Below are 19,160 nucleotides of genomic sequence, written 5' to 3' on the forward strand. Positions count from 1 at the left end.
TTTTATTTATCATAGTGTCCATGCCTTATCCAATTGATCTTTTAGTGTTTGATTTGAATAATCACTTTTTCTCTATCTGAATGTGCTTCTGCTGCTGCTGCTACTGCTAAGTCACTTCAGTCGCGTCTGACTCTGTGAGACCGCATAGACGGCAGCCCACCAGGTTCCCCCGGGCCTGGGATTCTCCAGGCAAGAACACTGGAGTGGGTTGCCATTTCCTTCTCCAATGAATGAAAGTGAAAGTGAAGTCACTCAGTCCTGTCCAACTCTTCGCGACCCCATGGACTGCAGCCTACCAGGCTCCTCCATCCATGGGATTTTCTAGGCAAGAGTACTGGAGTGGGGTGACATTGCCTTCTCCACTATATGAATGTACTTCATACTATAAAAAAATACCTTAGTTTATTTAGATGTGAATTTAAAAAAGAAAAAGAAAAGCTTTCTCAGAGGGAAGAGTTTTTTACAAAGAAAAGTGAAATGAGGCATTTTGAGCAAATGTGAAAACCATTTATGCTAAAACTTTGAGGGGTTGTTAGATGGAGATTTATAAATTATGGAGAAGTAGTCTTCACATAGGCTTCCCTGGTAGCTCAGATGGAAAAGAAACTACCTGCAGTACAGGAGGTCTGGGTTTGATCCCTGGATTGGGAAGATCCTCTGAAAAAAAGAATGGCTACTCACTCCAGTATTCTTGCCAGTATAATTCCACTGACAGAGAAGACTGGTAAGCTACAGTCCACGGGGTCGCACAGAGTCGGACATGACTGAGCTACTCATACACACACACACACACACACACACACACACACACACACAGAGTCTTCACATGCCTAATGCACTTATTAAAACTTCCTGGAATTAGCTTGTATGTTAACTGCTATCATTATAATATTATTATGATGTTGCCATGATATCTGCATGCTCATTAACCCTTAAAAATGTATAATTTCTAAGTATATTTCCCTTAGCATCATTTCCTTTGTATTTATAAAATACTATATATGTATACCTCGTTTCATCATAATTCACTTTATTTAGTGATACTATGTTTTTTTTTTAATAAATTGAAGGTTTCTGACAATCCTGTTTGAGCAAGTCTATCAGCACCATTTTCTTAACAGCATTTGCTACTTCATGTCTCTATCACATTTTGACAATTCTCACAATATTTCAAACTTTTTCATTGTTATATTTGTCATGAGACCTGTGATCAGTGATCTCTGATGTTGCTATTATAATTGTTTGGGGGTGTCAGAAGCTATGCTCATATTAGATCATAAACTTAAGCAATAAACATTGTACATGTTATGACTGCCCCATTGACTGACTGTTCTCCCATATCTCTCCCTCTCCCTGGGCTTTTCTATTCCCTTAGACACAATAATATTTAAATTAAGCCAGTCAATAACTCAACAGTGGGCTCTGAGTGTTGAAGTAAAAGGAAGAGTCATGCATCTCCCACTTAAAGTCAAAAACTAAGAATGATTATACTGAGTGAGGAAAGCATGTTGAAAAGTGAGATAGGTTGAAAGCTAGGCCTCATGTGCCAAGCAGTTGGCCAGATTGTGAATACTGAAGGAAATTAAAAATGTTATTCCAGTGAACACACAAATGATAAGAAAGTAAAAGAACCTATTGCTGATATGGAGAAAGCTCTAGTGGTCTGGATAGAAGATCAAAACAACCACTATAGATCCTTAAGCCAAAGCCTAGTCCAGAGCAAGACCCCACCTTTCTTTAATTATGTGAAGGTTGAGAGAAGTGAGGAAGCTGCAGAAGGGAAGTTTGAAACTAGCAGAGGTTATTTCATGAGGTTTAAGGAAAGAAGGCATCTCCATAATACCAAACTGCAAGCTGAAGTAGCAAGTACTGATGTAAAAGTTGCAGCAAATTATCCTGAAGATCTAGCTAAGATATTAATAAAGGTAGCCACACTAAACAACTGAGTTTCAATGTAGATAAAACAATCTTCTATTAGAAGAAGATGCCATACGGGACTATCATAACTAGAGAGGAGAAGACAGTGGCTGACTTCAAAGCTTCAAAAGTTAAGCTGACTTTCAAATTGTGAGGGACTTAAGCAGCTGGTGACTTTAAATTGAAGCCAATGCCCACTTACCATTCTGAAAATTCTAGGCCTCTTAAGAAATATGCTAAATCTACTCTGTGTATGATCTATAAATGGAACCTCAAGGCCTGGGTGACAGTGCATCTATTGACAACATGGTTCAATGAGTATTTTAAGTCCACTGTTGAGCTTAATGCTTACGGGAAAAAAAAAATTCCTTTCAAAATAGTACTGTTTATTGGCAATGCACCTGTTCACTCAAGAGCTCTGATGGAGGTGTAAAATGAGAATAAAGTTGTTCTCATAACTTGTCACGGAACAATTTTAATTCTGCAGCCCATAGATCAAGGAGTAAGTTTTGCTTTCAAGTCTTATTATTTAAAAAATACATTTTGTCAGGATGCAGCTAGATTAGTGATTCATCTGATCAGTTGAGTTCAGTCGCTCAGTCATGTCCCACTCTTTGCGACCCCATGGACTTCAGTATGCCAGGCTTCCCTATCCATCACCATCCATATCCATTACCGGAGCCTACCCAAACTCATGTCCATTGACTCGGCGATGCCATCCAACCATCTCATCCTCTGTTGTTCCCTTCTCCTCCCGCCTTCAATCTTTCTCAGCATCAGGGTCTTTTCCAATGAGTCCATTCTTTGCATCAGGTGGCCAAAGTATTGGAGCTTCAGCTTCAGCATCAGTCCTTAAATAAATATTCAGGACTGATTTCTTTTAGGATTGACTGGCTTAATCTCCTTGCAGTCCAAGGGAACCTCAGAAGTCTTCAACACCACAGTTCAAAAGTATCAATTCGTCAGTGATCAGCTTTCTTTACAGTCCAACTCTCACATTCATACATGACTACTGGAAAAACCATAGCTTTGACTAGACAGACCTTTCTTGGTAAAGTAATGTCTCTGCTTTTTAATATGCTATCTAAGTTGATCATAGTGTTTCTTCCAAGTAGCAAGTGTCTTTTAATTTCATGGCTGCAGTCACCATCCGCAGTGATTTTGGAGCCCCCCAAAATAAAGTCTCTCTGTTTTCCCATCTATTAGATCTGCACAAAATAAATTGAACACCTCCCAGAAAAGATTCACCATTCTAAAGGCCATTAAGAACAACTGTGATACATAGGAAAAGGTCAAAATGTCAGCATTAACAGAAAAAGATATATTCCAATCCTCATGGATGACTTTGATGGATTCAAGACCTCAGTGGAGGAAGTAACTGCAGATATGGTGGAAATAGCAAGAGAACCTATACGAGGAACCTGAAGATGTGACTGAATTGCTGCAACTTCATGATGAAATTTTAACAGATGAAAAATTGTTTCTTATGGATGAGCAAAGGAAGTAGTTTATTGAGATGGAAACTACTCCTGGTAAAGGTGCTGCAATGATTGCTAAAAATTACAGCAATGGATTTAAAATGGTACATAAATTTGATGAAATAGTGGCAGGGTGTGAGGGATTGACTCCAATTTTGAAAGAATTTCTACTGTGAGTAAAATGCTATCAAACAGCATTGCATGTTAACAGAGAAATTGTTCATGAAAGGAAGAATCAAATGAACAGCAAACTTCATTACTGTCATATTTTAAAAAATTATCACATCCACCCTAACCTTTAGCAACCACCCTCTTGATCAGTCGGCAGTCACTGACACCAAGTCAAGTCTCTCCACCAGCAAAAAGATAATGACTCCCTAAAGGCTCATAAGATAGTTAACATTTTTATCAATAAATTTTTCTTAAATTATATATATATATATATATACTGGTGACCCACTCCAGTACTCTTGCCTGGAAAATGCCGTGGACGAAGGAGCCTGGTAGGCTGCAGTCCAAGGGGTCGCTAAGAGTTGGACACGACTGAGCGACTTCACTTTCACTTTTCACTTTCATGCATTGAAGAAGGAAATGGCAACCCACTCCAGTGTTCTTGTCTGGAGAATCCCAGGAGGAGGAGGAGCCTGGTGTCCTGCCATCTATGGGGTTGCACAGAGTCTGACACAACTGAAGCAACTTAGCAGCAGCATAAATATATATATATATATATATATATATATATATATATATATATAACTTTTTAAAACATAATGCTACTACATTATGTATGCTATTACTTATATATTTATAGCTTTTTAAAAACATAATACTACTGCATACTTAATAGACTACAATATACTGTAAACATAACTTTATCATTCATGTTATTGCTGTGGCCTAGAACTGAACCCACAATATCTCCAAGGCGAGTCTGTACTTTGACCAGTTCTCTGATTTCGATTGTCGGTATCCTCTTTCTCTCTCTTCTTGAATCATTTCACTTATAGTTTTCTCTACTCTGATTTTTTTCCTATATATAGATTTCCCTAGTTAAAATTTTCTCCCTTTCTCCTCAATATCGCCTCTCCCCCCCAACTTTTCTCTATTATTATGGATAGAGAGAGGATACTATAGCTGAGAATGTGATCTTTTTTACTATGCAGAATTGTATCCAAATGGTGCATATGGAGAGTATGTTTAGTTCAAGAATAAAATAACATTTTTGTTCAATTACTTTGACTTCTATATCATAATATATGATTAATTTTAGATTTAAATAATGATAAAAGTTGGAGAGATATTTATCAAGAGGAAATAGTGTTTCAAGTGATTAAGAAACCCTGCCCTGTTGAATATTATGATTCAGAGAAACTAGAAAGGATTTCTTGGTACAGGGTTTCAGAACCAGAGAGTTGCAGGATAATTCAGCACTTTAATTTCCTCAGTATATCTATCACACTTCTTTTACTTCCCTTATGGTTTTTCAACTGATGGGAAATCAGAACAACTCTAGGGACACTGAACAATGAAAGATGGATTTTCAGTTTTCCATCAGAAGTTTAAGCATTTGCTCTACCATATAAACTTGAAAAGATTCCCTACATTGCAGGCATTTTCTTTACCAGCTGAACTACGAGGGAAGCCCCTTTAAAGGTATAAAAGGTATGTAAACAAACTTATCTTTTTTCCTCAATGGAGTATGATAGTGTCCTAAATGATTTATATTTTCACAGTATTCATCTAAAGGACGGGAAGCAGCTTTTGGAAAATATCACACATTCTTTTTATTCTCTACCTGGAATCTATAAGCTTTTTTCCCTGTTTGAACTGAACAGATAGAATTTTGAGAAATAAAATATTGAATCATCATATTTGTGGGTGTGTTATACACACAGATCACATTGGGCGTTTTGTACAATTGGGAATAAAATATCTTATCTCTCTAGTGACATCTACCATATGAAAAACACTTAGTTAAATCAAACAGCCTATGAAACACAGATATACTTTGCCTTAAATGCCAAGTCTAGGGCATATTTATGAATAGTTACAGCACATAGAGAGACTTACACCTAATTTTTCCTATCCTTTGAATTCAGGTAAGTCTAAGCATGTATAGGGGAGGCACTAAGGATCTACTTGGGGCTTCCCAGGTAGCTCAGCAGTAAAGAATCTGCCTTCAAGGCAGGAGTTTCAAGAGATATGGGTTCGATCCCTGGGTCAGGAAGATCCCCTGGAACAGGGCATGGCAACCTACTCCAGTATTCTTGTCAGGAGAATCCCATGGACAGAGAGGAGCCTGGCAGGCAATAGTCCAAGGGTTGGAAAGAGTCAGATATGACTAAAGCAGCTTAGCATGCATGCATGCAAGGATCTACTTACATGAACCTCACTTAAAGCAATCTATATGTATAGAAGACAAAATACATTAGCTAGATCAAATGACAATGAATCCATGGAAGAGAGAAGCAACAAATTAAAATATAATGGCATATAAAATATAATGGACTACACTGATTGCCCACTACTAAGGAAAATGTACACAGAGCTACCAGGGAGAGGAAATTATATAAATAATTCTGAGATGGTTTGTCTCATTAAAGTATCTAATATAATTGGAATATATAGTAGTACCATTTTATGACTTATATATCAGAGTGGAGTGTGAAAGGGATTTTCTCATTTTAGAGCAGAGAACTTTTGGAGTTCATTGGTAAGAAAAGATAAGGAAATTTACAAGAAAAGAACAGTGTTAAAAGAAAGAGGTCAGTCCAGCCTAAACAGTTCAGCTGTCACATCACCTGGGGTAGCCTTAGAGGAAACATCAAGAACAGAACACCATTGCTGTATGAGAACCAGGTCACTGCAACATAAGCATGGATGGAGAAGGAGTAAGAGAATATGTCATGGAGTAAGAAGGACAGTTAACGCCCTCACTGACACATGGAAATGAAGAGGCCACAGCAGTTTTGGAGGCAAGGAGAAGAGAATGCATAGTCAAAGCTATGGTTTTTCCAGTAGTCATGTACAGATGTGAAAGCTAAACAATAAAAAAGGCTGACTGTTGAATAATTGATGCCTTTGAACTGTGGTGCTGGGAAAGACTCTTGGGAGTCCTTTGGACAGCTAGGAAATCAAACCAGTCAATGTTAAAGGAAAAGTCAGTCAATCTGACAGTCAGGAAATCAAACCAGTCAATCTTAAACCTTCTTTGGAAGGACTGATGCTGAGAAGCTCCAATACTTTGGTCACCAAATGTGAAGAACTGACTCATCAGACAAGACCCTGATGCAGGGAAAGATTGAAGGCAGGAGGAGAAAGGGACAACAGAGATTTAGAGGCTTGGATGGTATCACTAACTCAATGGATGTGAGTTTGAGCAAACTCTGGGAGATGGTGAGGGACAGGGAAGCCTGGCGTGGTCCAGTTCATGGGGTCACAAAGAGTTGGACACAACTGAGCAACTGAACAACAATAACAACAACAACCAGCAGCTTTGGAGGCAGGAAGAAGAGAATGACAGTGGGTTCACAATAGTTCTAAAGTATACTGGCTTTCCAAGGAATTTTACACTGAAGCAGAGCATAGACTGGGATTTTAGAAGAAGAGAGTTTTTTCCCATCTTGTTTTAAGATGGGGACAAATTAACAAGTTATGTTCAGGGAAGATTAATCGAAAGAGAAGGGATGATGGTGAAGGAGAGAGGTCAAAAGGTTGCAATTTAGTACACAAGTAGAGAGATTAGCTGTCAGACAATGTGCAATTCATTGGTCAAAATAAGAAAAATGACTGAGCATAGAACTCAGGTGGGAGTCCTAGGTGGCACTAGTGGTAAAGACCTCATCTGCCAATGCAGGAGATGTTAAGAGACATGGGTTCAGTCTCTGGGCTGGGAAGATCCCCTGGAGGAGGGCATAGCAACTCACTAAAGTATACTTGCCCTGGGGAATCCAGTGGGCAGAGGAGCCTGGTGGGCTAAAGCCCATGGTGTCACAAAGAGTCAGATACAATGAACTCAGGTATGAAAGACTCCTGGAGACGTTTGAAATAATATTGGAATCCCATAATTCTGTGAATAGAGATTCTAAGTGTGGATAACACAATGTGGATTACTGTTGTAAGATCCTCTTTCATTCATTCATCCAATCACTCATTTATTCAAGTGAAAATACGCTAAACACTATACTAGTTGTTAGGCATACAACAGTGAGTAAATTTGACAAACTTATTCTTGCCTGGAAAATTCTATGGACAGAGGAGCCTTGCGGTTACAACCCATGGGGTCCCAAAGAGTTGGACACAACTGAACACAGCACACATAAGTTTGATAAACTGGTATAGACAGAGAAAGAGGTTTCACAGAATATCAAGCTATTTAATGGGCTTCCCTAGTGGCACCAGTAGTAAAGAATCTGCCTGCTAATGTAGGAGATGCAAGAGACCAGGATTTGATACCTAGGTCAGGAAGAATCCCCTGTAGTAGGAAGTGGCAACCCCCTCCAAGGTGATCTTGCCTTGAAAATTCCATGGACAGAGGAATCTGGCAGGCCACAGTCCATAGAGCCTCAAAGAGTTGGACACAACTGAGCACACACACACAAAGGAAAAACTAGCTATGAAGCTTTTACTAAAGGCTAACATTGTTATGAAGTAAAGTAAATTAAAAAAGGTATAAAAAGGACATTCTGAAAAATTCATAGATAAAGTAAGAAAGTGTTTACCATGTTAACATTTGTCTATATCTTTACATTATTAAGATTTAAACTATTACTGGTCGTCACATCTCAAAAGAAAAACATTGTAATAACCTCATTTGTAGGCATGTAAATGCAAATGTGGGTATTTAAAAATCAGAACCCTTTCAGAGAACCAGGTTAGCTAAACATAGGTTGGGGACTCAGGGGAATGAGAACTGGCTACTTAATGACTAAGAGCTGTAACAAAAATAAGTAGCGCCACACACAGCTAGATTTCTAAGTCTGACAGTACACCATATCTGATACTCTCTCCACACTTCCTTCATCAACAATTTTACCCTCAGGCTGCTCTGTTCCTGCAATTATTTTCAATTGTTTATCCACATTTCCTTCAGAAAATGAGGGTTTTTTTTAAAAGAATATGAAACAGTTGGGACCTTCTAGTTTTTATTCCTTATATTAAGAATACTTTTCAGAGCACAAAGCATCAATACTTTTGTTTTTTGTTGTTCTTTTATACTCATCATCTCCCCTACAACCACAGTTTCACAATAAAGTCAACTAGTCAGTCAGGAAAACACCTTTGTGTTCCTGTCTCATGTTGGCATGAGACTGTGCAATATGAGGTTGACTAAAGAGTTTGTTTCAGACTGGAATCTCTCCAAGAAATGATTTGAACAGTTTCATTTTTTCTCACCATCTGGCAGAATTGGTTGAAATGAGAGCCACTTTCATCCCCATATCCCTTGCAAACCACAAAAAGCACAGATGTCATCATAGATCATTGAGTATAGGAATAATATTCCTTTATGGTAGCTCAACCTTGAGCTAACATGAGTCTTGAGAAAATTTGTCTGAAAAATCTCATTTCTATGGTTTTCCACTCTGTCTTCATTTGGCTTCTGCTGCTGTGGCATTGGTAGTGATTGAAACAGTCCCCCTCCTAATTTTATCTGCTGCTGCTGCTGCTAAGTCACTTCAGTCATGTCCAACTCTGTGTGACCCCATAGACGGCAGCCCACCAGGCTCCCCTGTCCCTAAGATTCTCTAGGCAAGAACACTGGAGTGGGTCGCCATTTCCTTCTCCAATGCATGAAAGTGAAAAATGAAAGTGAAGTCGTTCAGTTGTGTCTGACTCTTCACGACCCCATGGACTGCAGCCTACCAGGCTCCTCTGTCCATGGGATTTTCCAGGCAAATTTTGCCTGACTTCAATGCAAATAAGATATCATAATGTTTGAAATTCATTAACTCAGTGTTTGGGGTTCCCTTAATATATAGATATCCTCACTGAATAACTTTACAATTTGTGGTATAAGAATATTGACAAGAAGAAATGTTAAGTCTTCATTAAAGAATATGAGAGGTCCCTCAACTTTTGATTTTGCTATACAAGTTCACTAGGCAATTATTAAGGGTTTATTCTCAAGTTTAGTTATAAGCCTTAAATATAGTGCTTCTTAACACTAGCCTATGTCATCTTGCAATGTAACAAATTGCATTGTTTTTCAATCACAGTGTGACTTAGAAAAGAAGGATTTAACTGGTCTTCATTTTAGACTTATTTAAACACTCAAGGGGTGTTTATTGAGTAGGCCACACTCAGCATCAGATTCATTTAGAAAAACATATGACAAGAAGTGGAATAGAACAGCAGGGAAGCAGCAGGAATTTCTTCTTAGTGAAAGCAGTCAGAGCAGACCATACTGCAGCCACAGCATTACATTAGAGCACCGGCTCAACAGTGAGTGAATGAGACTCGGTTGGAAGGGATAAGAGTCACCTTACCTTAGGTACCCTTTTCCAAACAAGAACCATCATTTATTATAACCATCCCATAGGCATAACTCCAAAGAGATGACGGAAGTGATATTCTCCGTTCCAAGAATCACTCGGGAAATTCTAAGGTATAGCTTCCTACTAGGAATATAGTGTTTCTTAGTAGTGTTCCCATTCCAGATGAAACTGACCAATCAGGGGTCATTTTAAAATAACCTATGTTGCCTGGAAACAAAAAGTTTCCAGGGAAACAGAAAGAAATTTATTTCAAGGTTAGATTTGTCAATAAAAAAGGAGGAAGAAATTGTTAACATTTTTCTTAAAGTAACAGGACTAATATGTATTAAGTTACAAATATCTCCTATAAACCTCAGAAAAGTTTTTGCTTAGAATAATTAGCATTAGCATTTTACTAATCAAGAATCTGACACAGAGAAAATTAAATAATTTTGCTAAAAGTTTTCATAGCAGGGAAATTAACTTGATATTTTTGACCCCAAACCTGTAGACTCCCTACAATATTATGGGTAACTTTGTAGTTGGTTTCAATGGATATGACCTAAAAAGAATTTCATTTATAGGATCTTTAATATAATGCAGAAGTAGGTTCAGGAATATTTTTACAGTCATTAGCTATTGTCTCCTAACTTGAAAAATATGGTCATAATTATTTTGATACTATTTAATGCCAAACCATCAGCTTCACACTGTGAGGGTGCTCTCTAATCATGAAACACATAGTATCTGATTTAGTAACCTTCCCTAGTTTGTATCATGGTTCCTGGTTTTGTATTCCAACCCACTTTAAAAAAGCATTTGGGTCTGTCATCTTGTAAATCTGTCTCTTCAGAAAGACTAGCCATGGTTTTAGCCAGAGAGTCACTCTCGTCACATGTGCAAATCAAGCAACAACAACAACAACAAAAAAAACACTTTCCCCTAATTCACTTGCCAATACATACCAAACTCACCCATGAAGCATGGTGCAAATTAAGCATCCTTCACCTTACCTGCCTCCTGCGAAATCTGTATGGAGGTCAAGAAGTACAGTTAGAACTGGACATGGAACAACAGACTGGTTCCAAATTGGGAAAGGAGTATGTCAAGGTTGTATACTGCCACCCTGTTTATTTAATTTATATGCAGAGTACATCATGAGAAAAGAGAGAATGAATGAAGCATAAACTGGAATCCAGATTGCACAGAAAAATATCAATAATCTCAGATATGCAGATAATACCACCCTTATGCACACAATAGAGGAACTAAAGAGCCTCTTGATGAAAGTGAAAGAGGAGAATGAAAAAAGCTGGCTTAAAACTCAGCATTCAAAAAATTAAGATCATGGCATGCGGTCCTATCACTTCATGGCAAATGGATTGGGAGACAGTGACAGACTTTATTTTCTTGGGTTTCAAAATCACTGTAGATGGTGACTGCAGCCATGAAGTTAAAAGATGATAGCTCCTTGGAAGAAAAGTTATGACAAGCCTAGACAGCACATTAAAAAGCAGAGACTACTTTGCTGACAAAGGTCTGTCTAGTCAAAGCTATGGTTTTTTCAGTAGTCATGCATGGATGTGAGAGTTGGACTACAAAGAAAGCTGATCGCTGAAGAATTGATGCTTTTGAACTGTAGTGTTGAAGACTCTTAAGGGTCCCTTGGACAGCAAGGAGATCCAATCTGTCCATCCTAAAGGAAATCAGTCCTGAATATTCATTAGGACTGATGCTGGAGCTGAAACCCCAATACTTTGGCCACCTGATGCAAAGAGCTGACTCATTTGAAAAGACCCTGATGCAGGGAAAGATTGAAGGTGGGAGGAGGAGGGGACGGCAGAGGATGAGATTGTTGGATGGCAACTCTATGGACATGAGTTTGAGAAAGCTCCGGGAAGTTGGTAATGCACAGGGAAGCCAGGTGTGCTGTGGAGAACAAGGTTGTAAAGAGTCAGACATGACTGAGCGACTGAACTGAACTGAATTGATAGGATCAAGCATAAATTAGGACCAAGAAAAAAAATTGAAGAACTGCTGTTGCTGCCAGGTGGGACTGCTGTTGCAAAGAAGTATCAAACATTTTGAAGCAGTATCTGATCACAACTGATCAGAGGGCCATGCTAGTCAGGAAGTAGCTTTTTAGGGCTTACAAAGAGAAAAATATTAAAAGGTCTCTCTCCACACAATTAACCTAAAGACTCAGAAATGTATGGTCCACAGCATTGTAGGCTGAGAGTCCTAATATCACATGTGCTTACTGCAGATACTCAAGCATAGCAAAAAGATCTGTCTGACCACAAGCTGCTGTGGTGGAACAGCCTGACAGCCCAAGTACATAGACCCTGGTACTGAACTCTGACCCCTCCTACTTGAGAATCAGATGCAGTCTTCATGTCCTTTCCTGGATACTAATTCAGTGGATTCCAATATGTATCCAGAACCTCACTTAATTTTATTTTAAATATAGTGTGTTCCTTTGGTGCAAAGCAGTATTACTCTGGATCCTATGCCATTGGATAGAACGCTCTGTAGGACTTGGATAGAGAATTTCTAGATGAATGCTATTTAGTGAACATTAATATAGGGTTCAAAAGTCTCCCTATCTTGTGATCGTATCTCTAAATCCATCTAAAACTCTTTCCCGGTTTTCCTTATCTCTGATTGTTAGTCTTTTTAAACCACTGACCAACTCACAAAGCTATTTTCTATGCCCATGAATCAGACTGTATTCTTACCTTGGGTTCTTCTACCTTCCACACAAACTTTGGCTTTAGCACAGCAACCATCCTTTATTAGTGGGCATCCCATATTAAGCAAAGCTTCTATTAAGCAAGCTTTGCCTTTTCCCTCCTCCATTAGTTAGTCATAAGGACCTGTGTCCACAAGCTGAGCAGGAAGCCACAGTGTCACAGTAATGGATGATAGGGAGGTTACCTAGTCATGCAGTTTTTTTGTATTCTTTGGTTCTGCTTGTGACTGATCTTGAATGCACCACTTCCACACAGTGATGGATTTATGGTGGGCCACCTCTAACTGACTTGTTGGCTTGAAAGAAACTGGATTATGAAGAAGTTCTGATCATATGACTACTTGATGCGTCAAATGGCATATCTGGATATCAGACTTTCTGTCTCCCCAAGACCCATAGCACATCAGAATTATTTTTGTATTGTGTACAGTTATACACTATAGGTAAAAAATTGGCTCATTTAGTTTAGAGTTTGAAGTTGTGATTTTCATACTGAGGTTGCCCTGAGCTGCATATATGGTATTTTCTAACAGCATATTTTACCTCTAGTGTCTTTTGACTTGTATGGTTCAAATGATAGCACTGCCTGAATTGCCACCTGGATCTCAGAGTCCTTTCATATGCTGAATTCTGCTAAAATCTGACAGTCCTTTATGTTTGTCTTGCTTGAGCTACTATAACAAAACTCCATAAACTGGTAGCTTAAATAATAGATATCTATTTCTCATAGTTCTGGAAGCTGGGGACCATCTCTTTATGTGCTCACATGACCTCTTCTTTGTGAACATAAGGATAGAAACAGAGTTCTGGTATCTCTTCCTGTTATAAGGGAACTAATCCCAACAAGAGGGCCCCATGACCTCATCTAAACCTAATTGTTTTCTAAAGGTCCCATTTCCAAATGCCATCACTTTAAGGGTTAAGGACTTTAACATGAATTTAGAAGGAAGGAGAGACACAATTCAGTCCACAATAACGTTATTTGATAAAAATGGCCCATCATTGTTTACAAGTTTAGAATATGCTGCTGCCTCCAGAGTAAAAAAATTATAAGATATTGTGCTTCTTTCTTAGTAGTATGACATATAAGATGCAATGATTCATTTTTTAGAAAGTATGCCCCAGCATACTTAGATATCTGGGTCCCTAAAAAATTCACTGATATGGTAAGGCTTTGAATTTTGTTAAATTTCTGTGTTCTAGAATATACATATGTCTTGCCAAGACCTCCAGTGTATTAGTCCATTCTTAGTAATCTACTTCAATCAACAAGTTATCATTGACAGAATGACTAATGCAATGTTTGGTAGATTCTATAGATTTTCCAGATCCATTCAGACTACACTATGACAGAAGGCAAGAAAGTTAAACAGTTCTGAATCAATAAGATACATATGCATTGCTTTCTGTCCCATGAGACTGTGAAATGCATCTGGCCCTCCTTCATAAGAGTGGAAAGTAGCACATTTGTCAGATTCAATGGTAAATTACTATATAATCGAGGGCATGATTTAATCCTAACTTTCAAGTTCTATTCCCTTTGGTTCAGCACTCTCAGTACCAATTTCCATACATATTTATCATTGCTTTTAACATATTAGCTACACTTTGCAACTCTTTCATAATATAGTCCCTGTGGTTTTCACACTTCACCTTAAGTTTATGATTATCTTCAAATTTTCACTATTTTTTGATTGATATTGATTGTCCTAAAAATATCATGCTTTTTCTTAGTCATTAGTATTTGTATTTCTCAGTTAGGACATTACAACTAAGAATATATTTCCTGCCTCAACTATCTCACCATAATTTTACATAAATAAGTACAACATTATAAGGACTATCATTGTTCCACCTACAAGTGGTAATGATGTCCTCATTATCAGCCTTCTGGTGTGATCCATGTCCAGTGTCTTACCCTAAAGTTTGCCTCCTTAGAGCATACCTACTATTGATGATCTTATTTGAATTCCCTTGGAAACAGACTCTAAGGTGGAGATCTTTGTATTGAATCAACACCAGGGATAAAGAAATATAACTGTGTGCATTGAGATGATGAACTGGAATGCAGTATTTCAATAGACCTCAATCAGTCCAACAGACTATATGGTCCATGGAATTCTCCAGACCAGAATACTGGAGTGATAGCCTTTCCCTTCTCCAGGGGGTGTTCCCAACCCAGGGATCGAACCCAGGTCTCCTGCATTGCAGGCAGATTCTTTACCAGCTGAGCCACAAGGAAAGCCCAAGAATACTGGAGTGGGTAGCCTATCCCTTCTCCAGTGGATCTTCCCGACCCAGGAATCAAACCGGGGTCTCCTGCATTGCAGGGGGATTCTTTACCAACTGAGCTATCAGGGAAGCCCTAACATATACATAAATCAAAGCAGAAGTAACCTAATCACCAGGATGGTGGGTCAAAAGTTTAGTGAGCAATGGATTTCCTTCTAGCTGAAGGAAATACTAAAACTGTTGAATAATCAGAGCTACTGTCAGACTGAATATTATTGATCCTAAATGACACTTTATTATTCTACAAACTTAACTGTGTAATTGCTAAGATAGTTTCCTGCCCACTAATGTCTCAAAGGATCCTCATCACACATTCCATGTATAAAAATATTTGTATGAATATAATTTCCCTGGTACCTCAGCTGGTGAAGAATCCACCTGCAATGCAGGAGACCCTGGCTTGATTCGTGGGTCAGAAAGAAGGGAGAGGTTACCCACTCAAGTATTCTTGGGCTTCCCTGGTGGCTCAGCTGGTAAAGAATTCGTCAATGCAGGAGACCTGGGTTTAATCCCTGGGTCAGGAAGATCCCCTGGAGAAGGGAATGGCTACCCATTCCAGTATTCTGGCCTGGAGAATTCCATGGACTGTATAGTTCATGGGGTCGCAAAGAGTTGGACACAACTGAGCGAATTTCACTTTCATCCTTTTCTTGCACCTAAGGAAACTTAGCTTTTGCAAGACAAATACTATTTAAGGAAAAATAAGAAAGCTTTGTCAAAAATAATTTTAGGATTGTTTATTATTCTTGAATTTTTCTACTTATTTGTATTGCCAGTTGCTTGCAAACATTTTTATTATCAAATTAACATAATAAATGCATGATGTATGAAACATGCTGATCCTTGTTTTGAGATTCATTGTCTGTGACTTAATTTCCATGCAAAATTAAATAAATATTATCATTCATAATTCATATAATTTGTTGCAAGGAAGTAGAATTAGGTCAATTAAATTTACCTCAGGGCAATATGTTGTTTTAAATCATTTACACAGAAAACCAAAGTTGATATAAGGAATTTGCATTAAGAGTGCAAGATTTATCATTCTCTATAAAATACATATTCAGCATTTTCTGGACATCTATAAAATATAGTCTATTCAGGAAGACTATATTCTTTTCATCTTCCCTGCCACCCCCACCCCGCCCCGATTTTTGGCACTGAGACAGTTTAGAACACTAATTGAGCTTACTTTGGTAAATCATATATTGAAAGTAATCTTTCTCTAATGAGCACATGGCTAGTATTATGCAGAATTATATATCTTTTCATTTAAACCCTTCAATTTATGAAGTCGTCATAATCCTGTAGCTCCATATTTATAGCTAAGATAAAACTATTCTTTATTTAAGGTTTGCAGAATGAACTACATTTAAATGTAAATCCAATTTTATGAAGGTTAGGAAATATGGTTTTTTGATATGCAGAAATTTGAAAAAGAAAATGAAATGAATTGATGCAAGAAGAATCCTTCAAATCTTAATCAGTTATAGAAAGGACATAATTTCATAAAAGAGCAGAGATATAACAAAAACAGAAATAATTTAAATGTGACAAAGAAAAATTATGTCAGCTTTATATTTACATGAAGGAAAAGGATTAGCTGACCCTAAATAATTATGGTAAAACAGCTGTTAAAATTTTATGAAGCTCTTTTTAGCAATATTAGTCCTTTTAGCACATACTTTTTTGTGGTCTGGTTTTCCTATAAGCACATACTCCTTAGTCTTTTTACTATTAAAAATTATATTGTTACTAGAAACTAGGTATATCATATGCAATTTTCTAGAGGACAAGTGCTATCTTTGTGTATGTACTTGGGTAAAAAACATTAGAGTAATACCTAGCAATATTTGGGGACAGCAAAGTAAAAAAATACAATTAAAAGTAAAATGCATACTGGTTTATATCTTAAGGACAAATTCAGTGGAACTGATACTCTAAAATTTTTGAAAAATCTGCTCATATTTGCAGTTGCAATGGATTATATGACTTTTACAGAGCATGTTTTAGAATACTTATTGCTCTTAAAACTGTTATGGTCTTCCAGTTTCGGCAAAGGGGAAACACTTCGGGTCCTTGGGTGGAGTCTTTGTCTCATCTCTTGGCTACTGCTTTACTCAGGTTGCAAACATGTCTGACAAAAGTGAATTAAAGGCAGAGTTGGAATGTAAGAAGCAGCAGTTGGCTCAAATCAGAGAGGAAAAGAAGAGGAAAGAAGAAGAAAGAAAGAAAAAGGAAACTGATCAGAAGAAGGAAGCGGTTGCTCCTGTGCAAGAAGAATCAGATCTTGAAAAAAAAAAAAAAGAAGAGAAGCTGAAGTATTGCTTCAAAGCATGGATCTAACTGCAGAATCCCCCATTGTCCCTCCTCCTATGTCTCCATCCTCCAAATCTGTGAGCACACCAAGCGAAGCTGGGAGCCAGGACTCTGGAGATGGCGCGGTGGAATCTAGACGAGGACCTATTAAACTTGGAATGGCTAAAATTGCACAAGTTGACTTTCCTCCTCGTGAAATTGTAACATACACAAAGGAAACTCAGACTCCAGTTATGGCTCAACCCAAAGAAGATGAAGAAGAAGATGATGATGTGGTGACTCCTAAACCACCTATTGAACCTGAGGAAGGGAAAACTTTAAAGAAAGATGAAGAAAGTGATAGGAAAGCTCCTCCTCATGAGCTGACTGAAGAAGAAAAGCAGCAAATCTTGCACTCTGAGGAATTTTTAAGTTTCTTTGACCATTCCACAAGAATTGTAGAAAGAGCTCTTTCAGAGCAGATTAACATCTTCTTTGACTATAGTGGAAGAGATTTGGAAGACAAAGAAGGAGAGATTCAAGCAGGTGCTAAACTGTCATTAAATCGACAATTTTTTGACGAACGTTGGTCAAAGCATCGGGTTGTTAGTTGTTTGGATTGATCATCTCAGTATCCAGAATTACTGGTGGCTTCCTATAACAACAACGAAGATGCTCCTCATGAGCCTGACGGTGTGGCCCTTGTATGGAATATGAAATACAAAAAAACTACTCCAGAGTATGTGTTTCACTGCCAGTCAGCCGTTATGTCTGCTACGTTTGCAAAATTTCATTCAAATCTGGTTGTAGGTGGTACATACTCAGGCCAGATTGTGCTGTGGGATAACCGTAGCAATAAAAGAACTCCCGTGCAGAGGACTCCGCTGTCAGCTGCAGCACACACGCATCCTGTGTATTGTGTAAATGTTGTTGGAACGCAGAATGCTCACAATCTGATTAGTATCTCTACTGATGGAAAAATTTGTTCGTGGAGTCTGGACATGCTTTCCCATCCACAGGATAGCAGGGAATTAGTTCATAAACAGTCAAAGGCAGTCGCTGTGACATCTATGTCCTTCCCTGTTGGAGATGTCAACAACTTCGTTGTTGGAAGTGAGGAAGGTTCTGTGTACACAGCATGTCGCCATGGCAGCAAAGCTGGAATCAGTGAGATGTTCGAGGGACATCAAGCACCAATTACTGGCATTCATTGTCATTCAGCTGTTGGAGCAGTGGACTTCTCACATCTTTTTGTCACTTCATCATTTGACTGGACAGTAAAACTTTGGACAACTAAAAATAACAAGCCTTTGTACTCATTTGAAGATAATTCAGACTATGTTTATGATGTTATGTGGTCCCCCACTCACCCAGCCCTGTTTGCCTGTGTGGATGGCATGGGTAGGCTGGATTTGTGGAATCTCAATAATGACACAGAGGTGCCAACTGCAAGCATTTCTGTGGAAGGTAATCCTGCTCTTAATCGTGTAAGATGGACCCATTCTGGAAGAGAGATTGCCGTGATTCTGAAGGACAGATTGTTACATATGATGTGGGAGAGCAGACTGCTGTCCCCCGAAATGATGAATGGGCACGGTTTGGCCGAACACTTGCAGAAATTAACGCAAACCGAGCGGATGCAGAGGAGGAAGCAGCCACCCGAAAACCTGCTTAGCTCCTGAATAGAGAATGTGTAGCCTTAGTGGATTTGGGGAAGACTCGAAGTAGATCCTAGAACGATTTGCATGCTTCTGTCTGAATGATAATTAAAAGGAAATTTTGTGGATTAAACTATGGATTTAATGTAGCAAGCAAGTCTTACAAAGTCCTTTTTTATATAACGTGCATCTTGTTTTGAATTTGTGTCATTTTTAATACAGCTGATTGACTTTACAGAATGCAGCCTTTTCTGAATTCTTATGCACAGGTGTATATTTGGTATTCTTTTGA

At 38.3% G+C, this 19,160-nt stretch overlaps 1 protein-coding gene across 1 annotated transcript; it reads left to right on the plus strand.

The window, feature by feature from the left end:
* The first annotated feature begins 16,959 nt into the window (after positions 1–16,959).
* LOC133070200 (cytoplasmic dynein 1 intermediate chain 2-like) lies at positions 16,960–19,060 on the plus strand. The gene is given in 3 exon segments (XM_061162071.1): positions 16,960–17,207; positions 17,210–18,728; positions 18,731–19,060. Coding segments are annotated over 3 exon segments (1,836 nt in total). The 5' UTR covers positions 16,960–17,045; the 3' UTR covers positions 18,886–19,060.
* The last annotated feature ends 100 nt before the right edge of the window (positions 19,061–19,160 follow it).

This window comes from Dama dama, chromosome 15 (genome assembly GCF_033118175.1).
Source record: "Dama dama isolate Ldn47 chromosome 15, ASM3311817v1, whole genome shotgun sequence".
Classification (NCBI taxonomy): domain Eukaryota; kingdom Metazoa; phylum Chordata; class Mammalia; order Artiodactyla; family Cervidae; genus Dama; species Dama dama.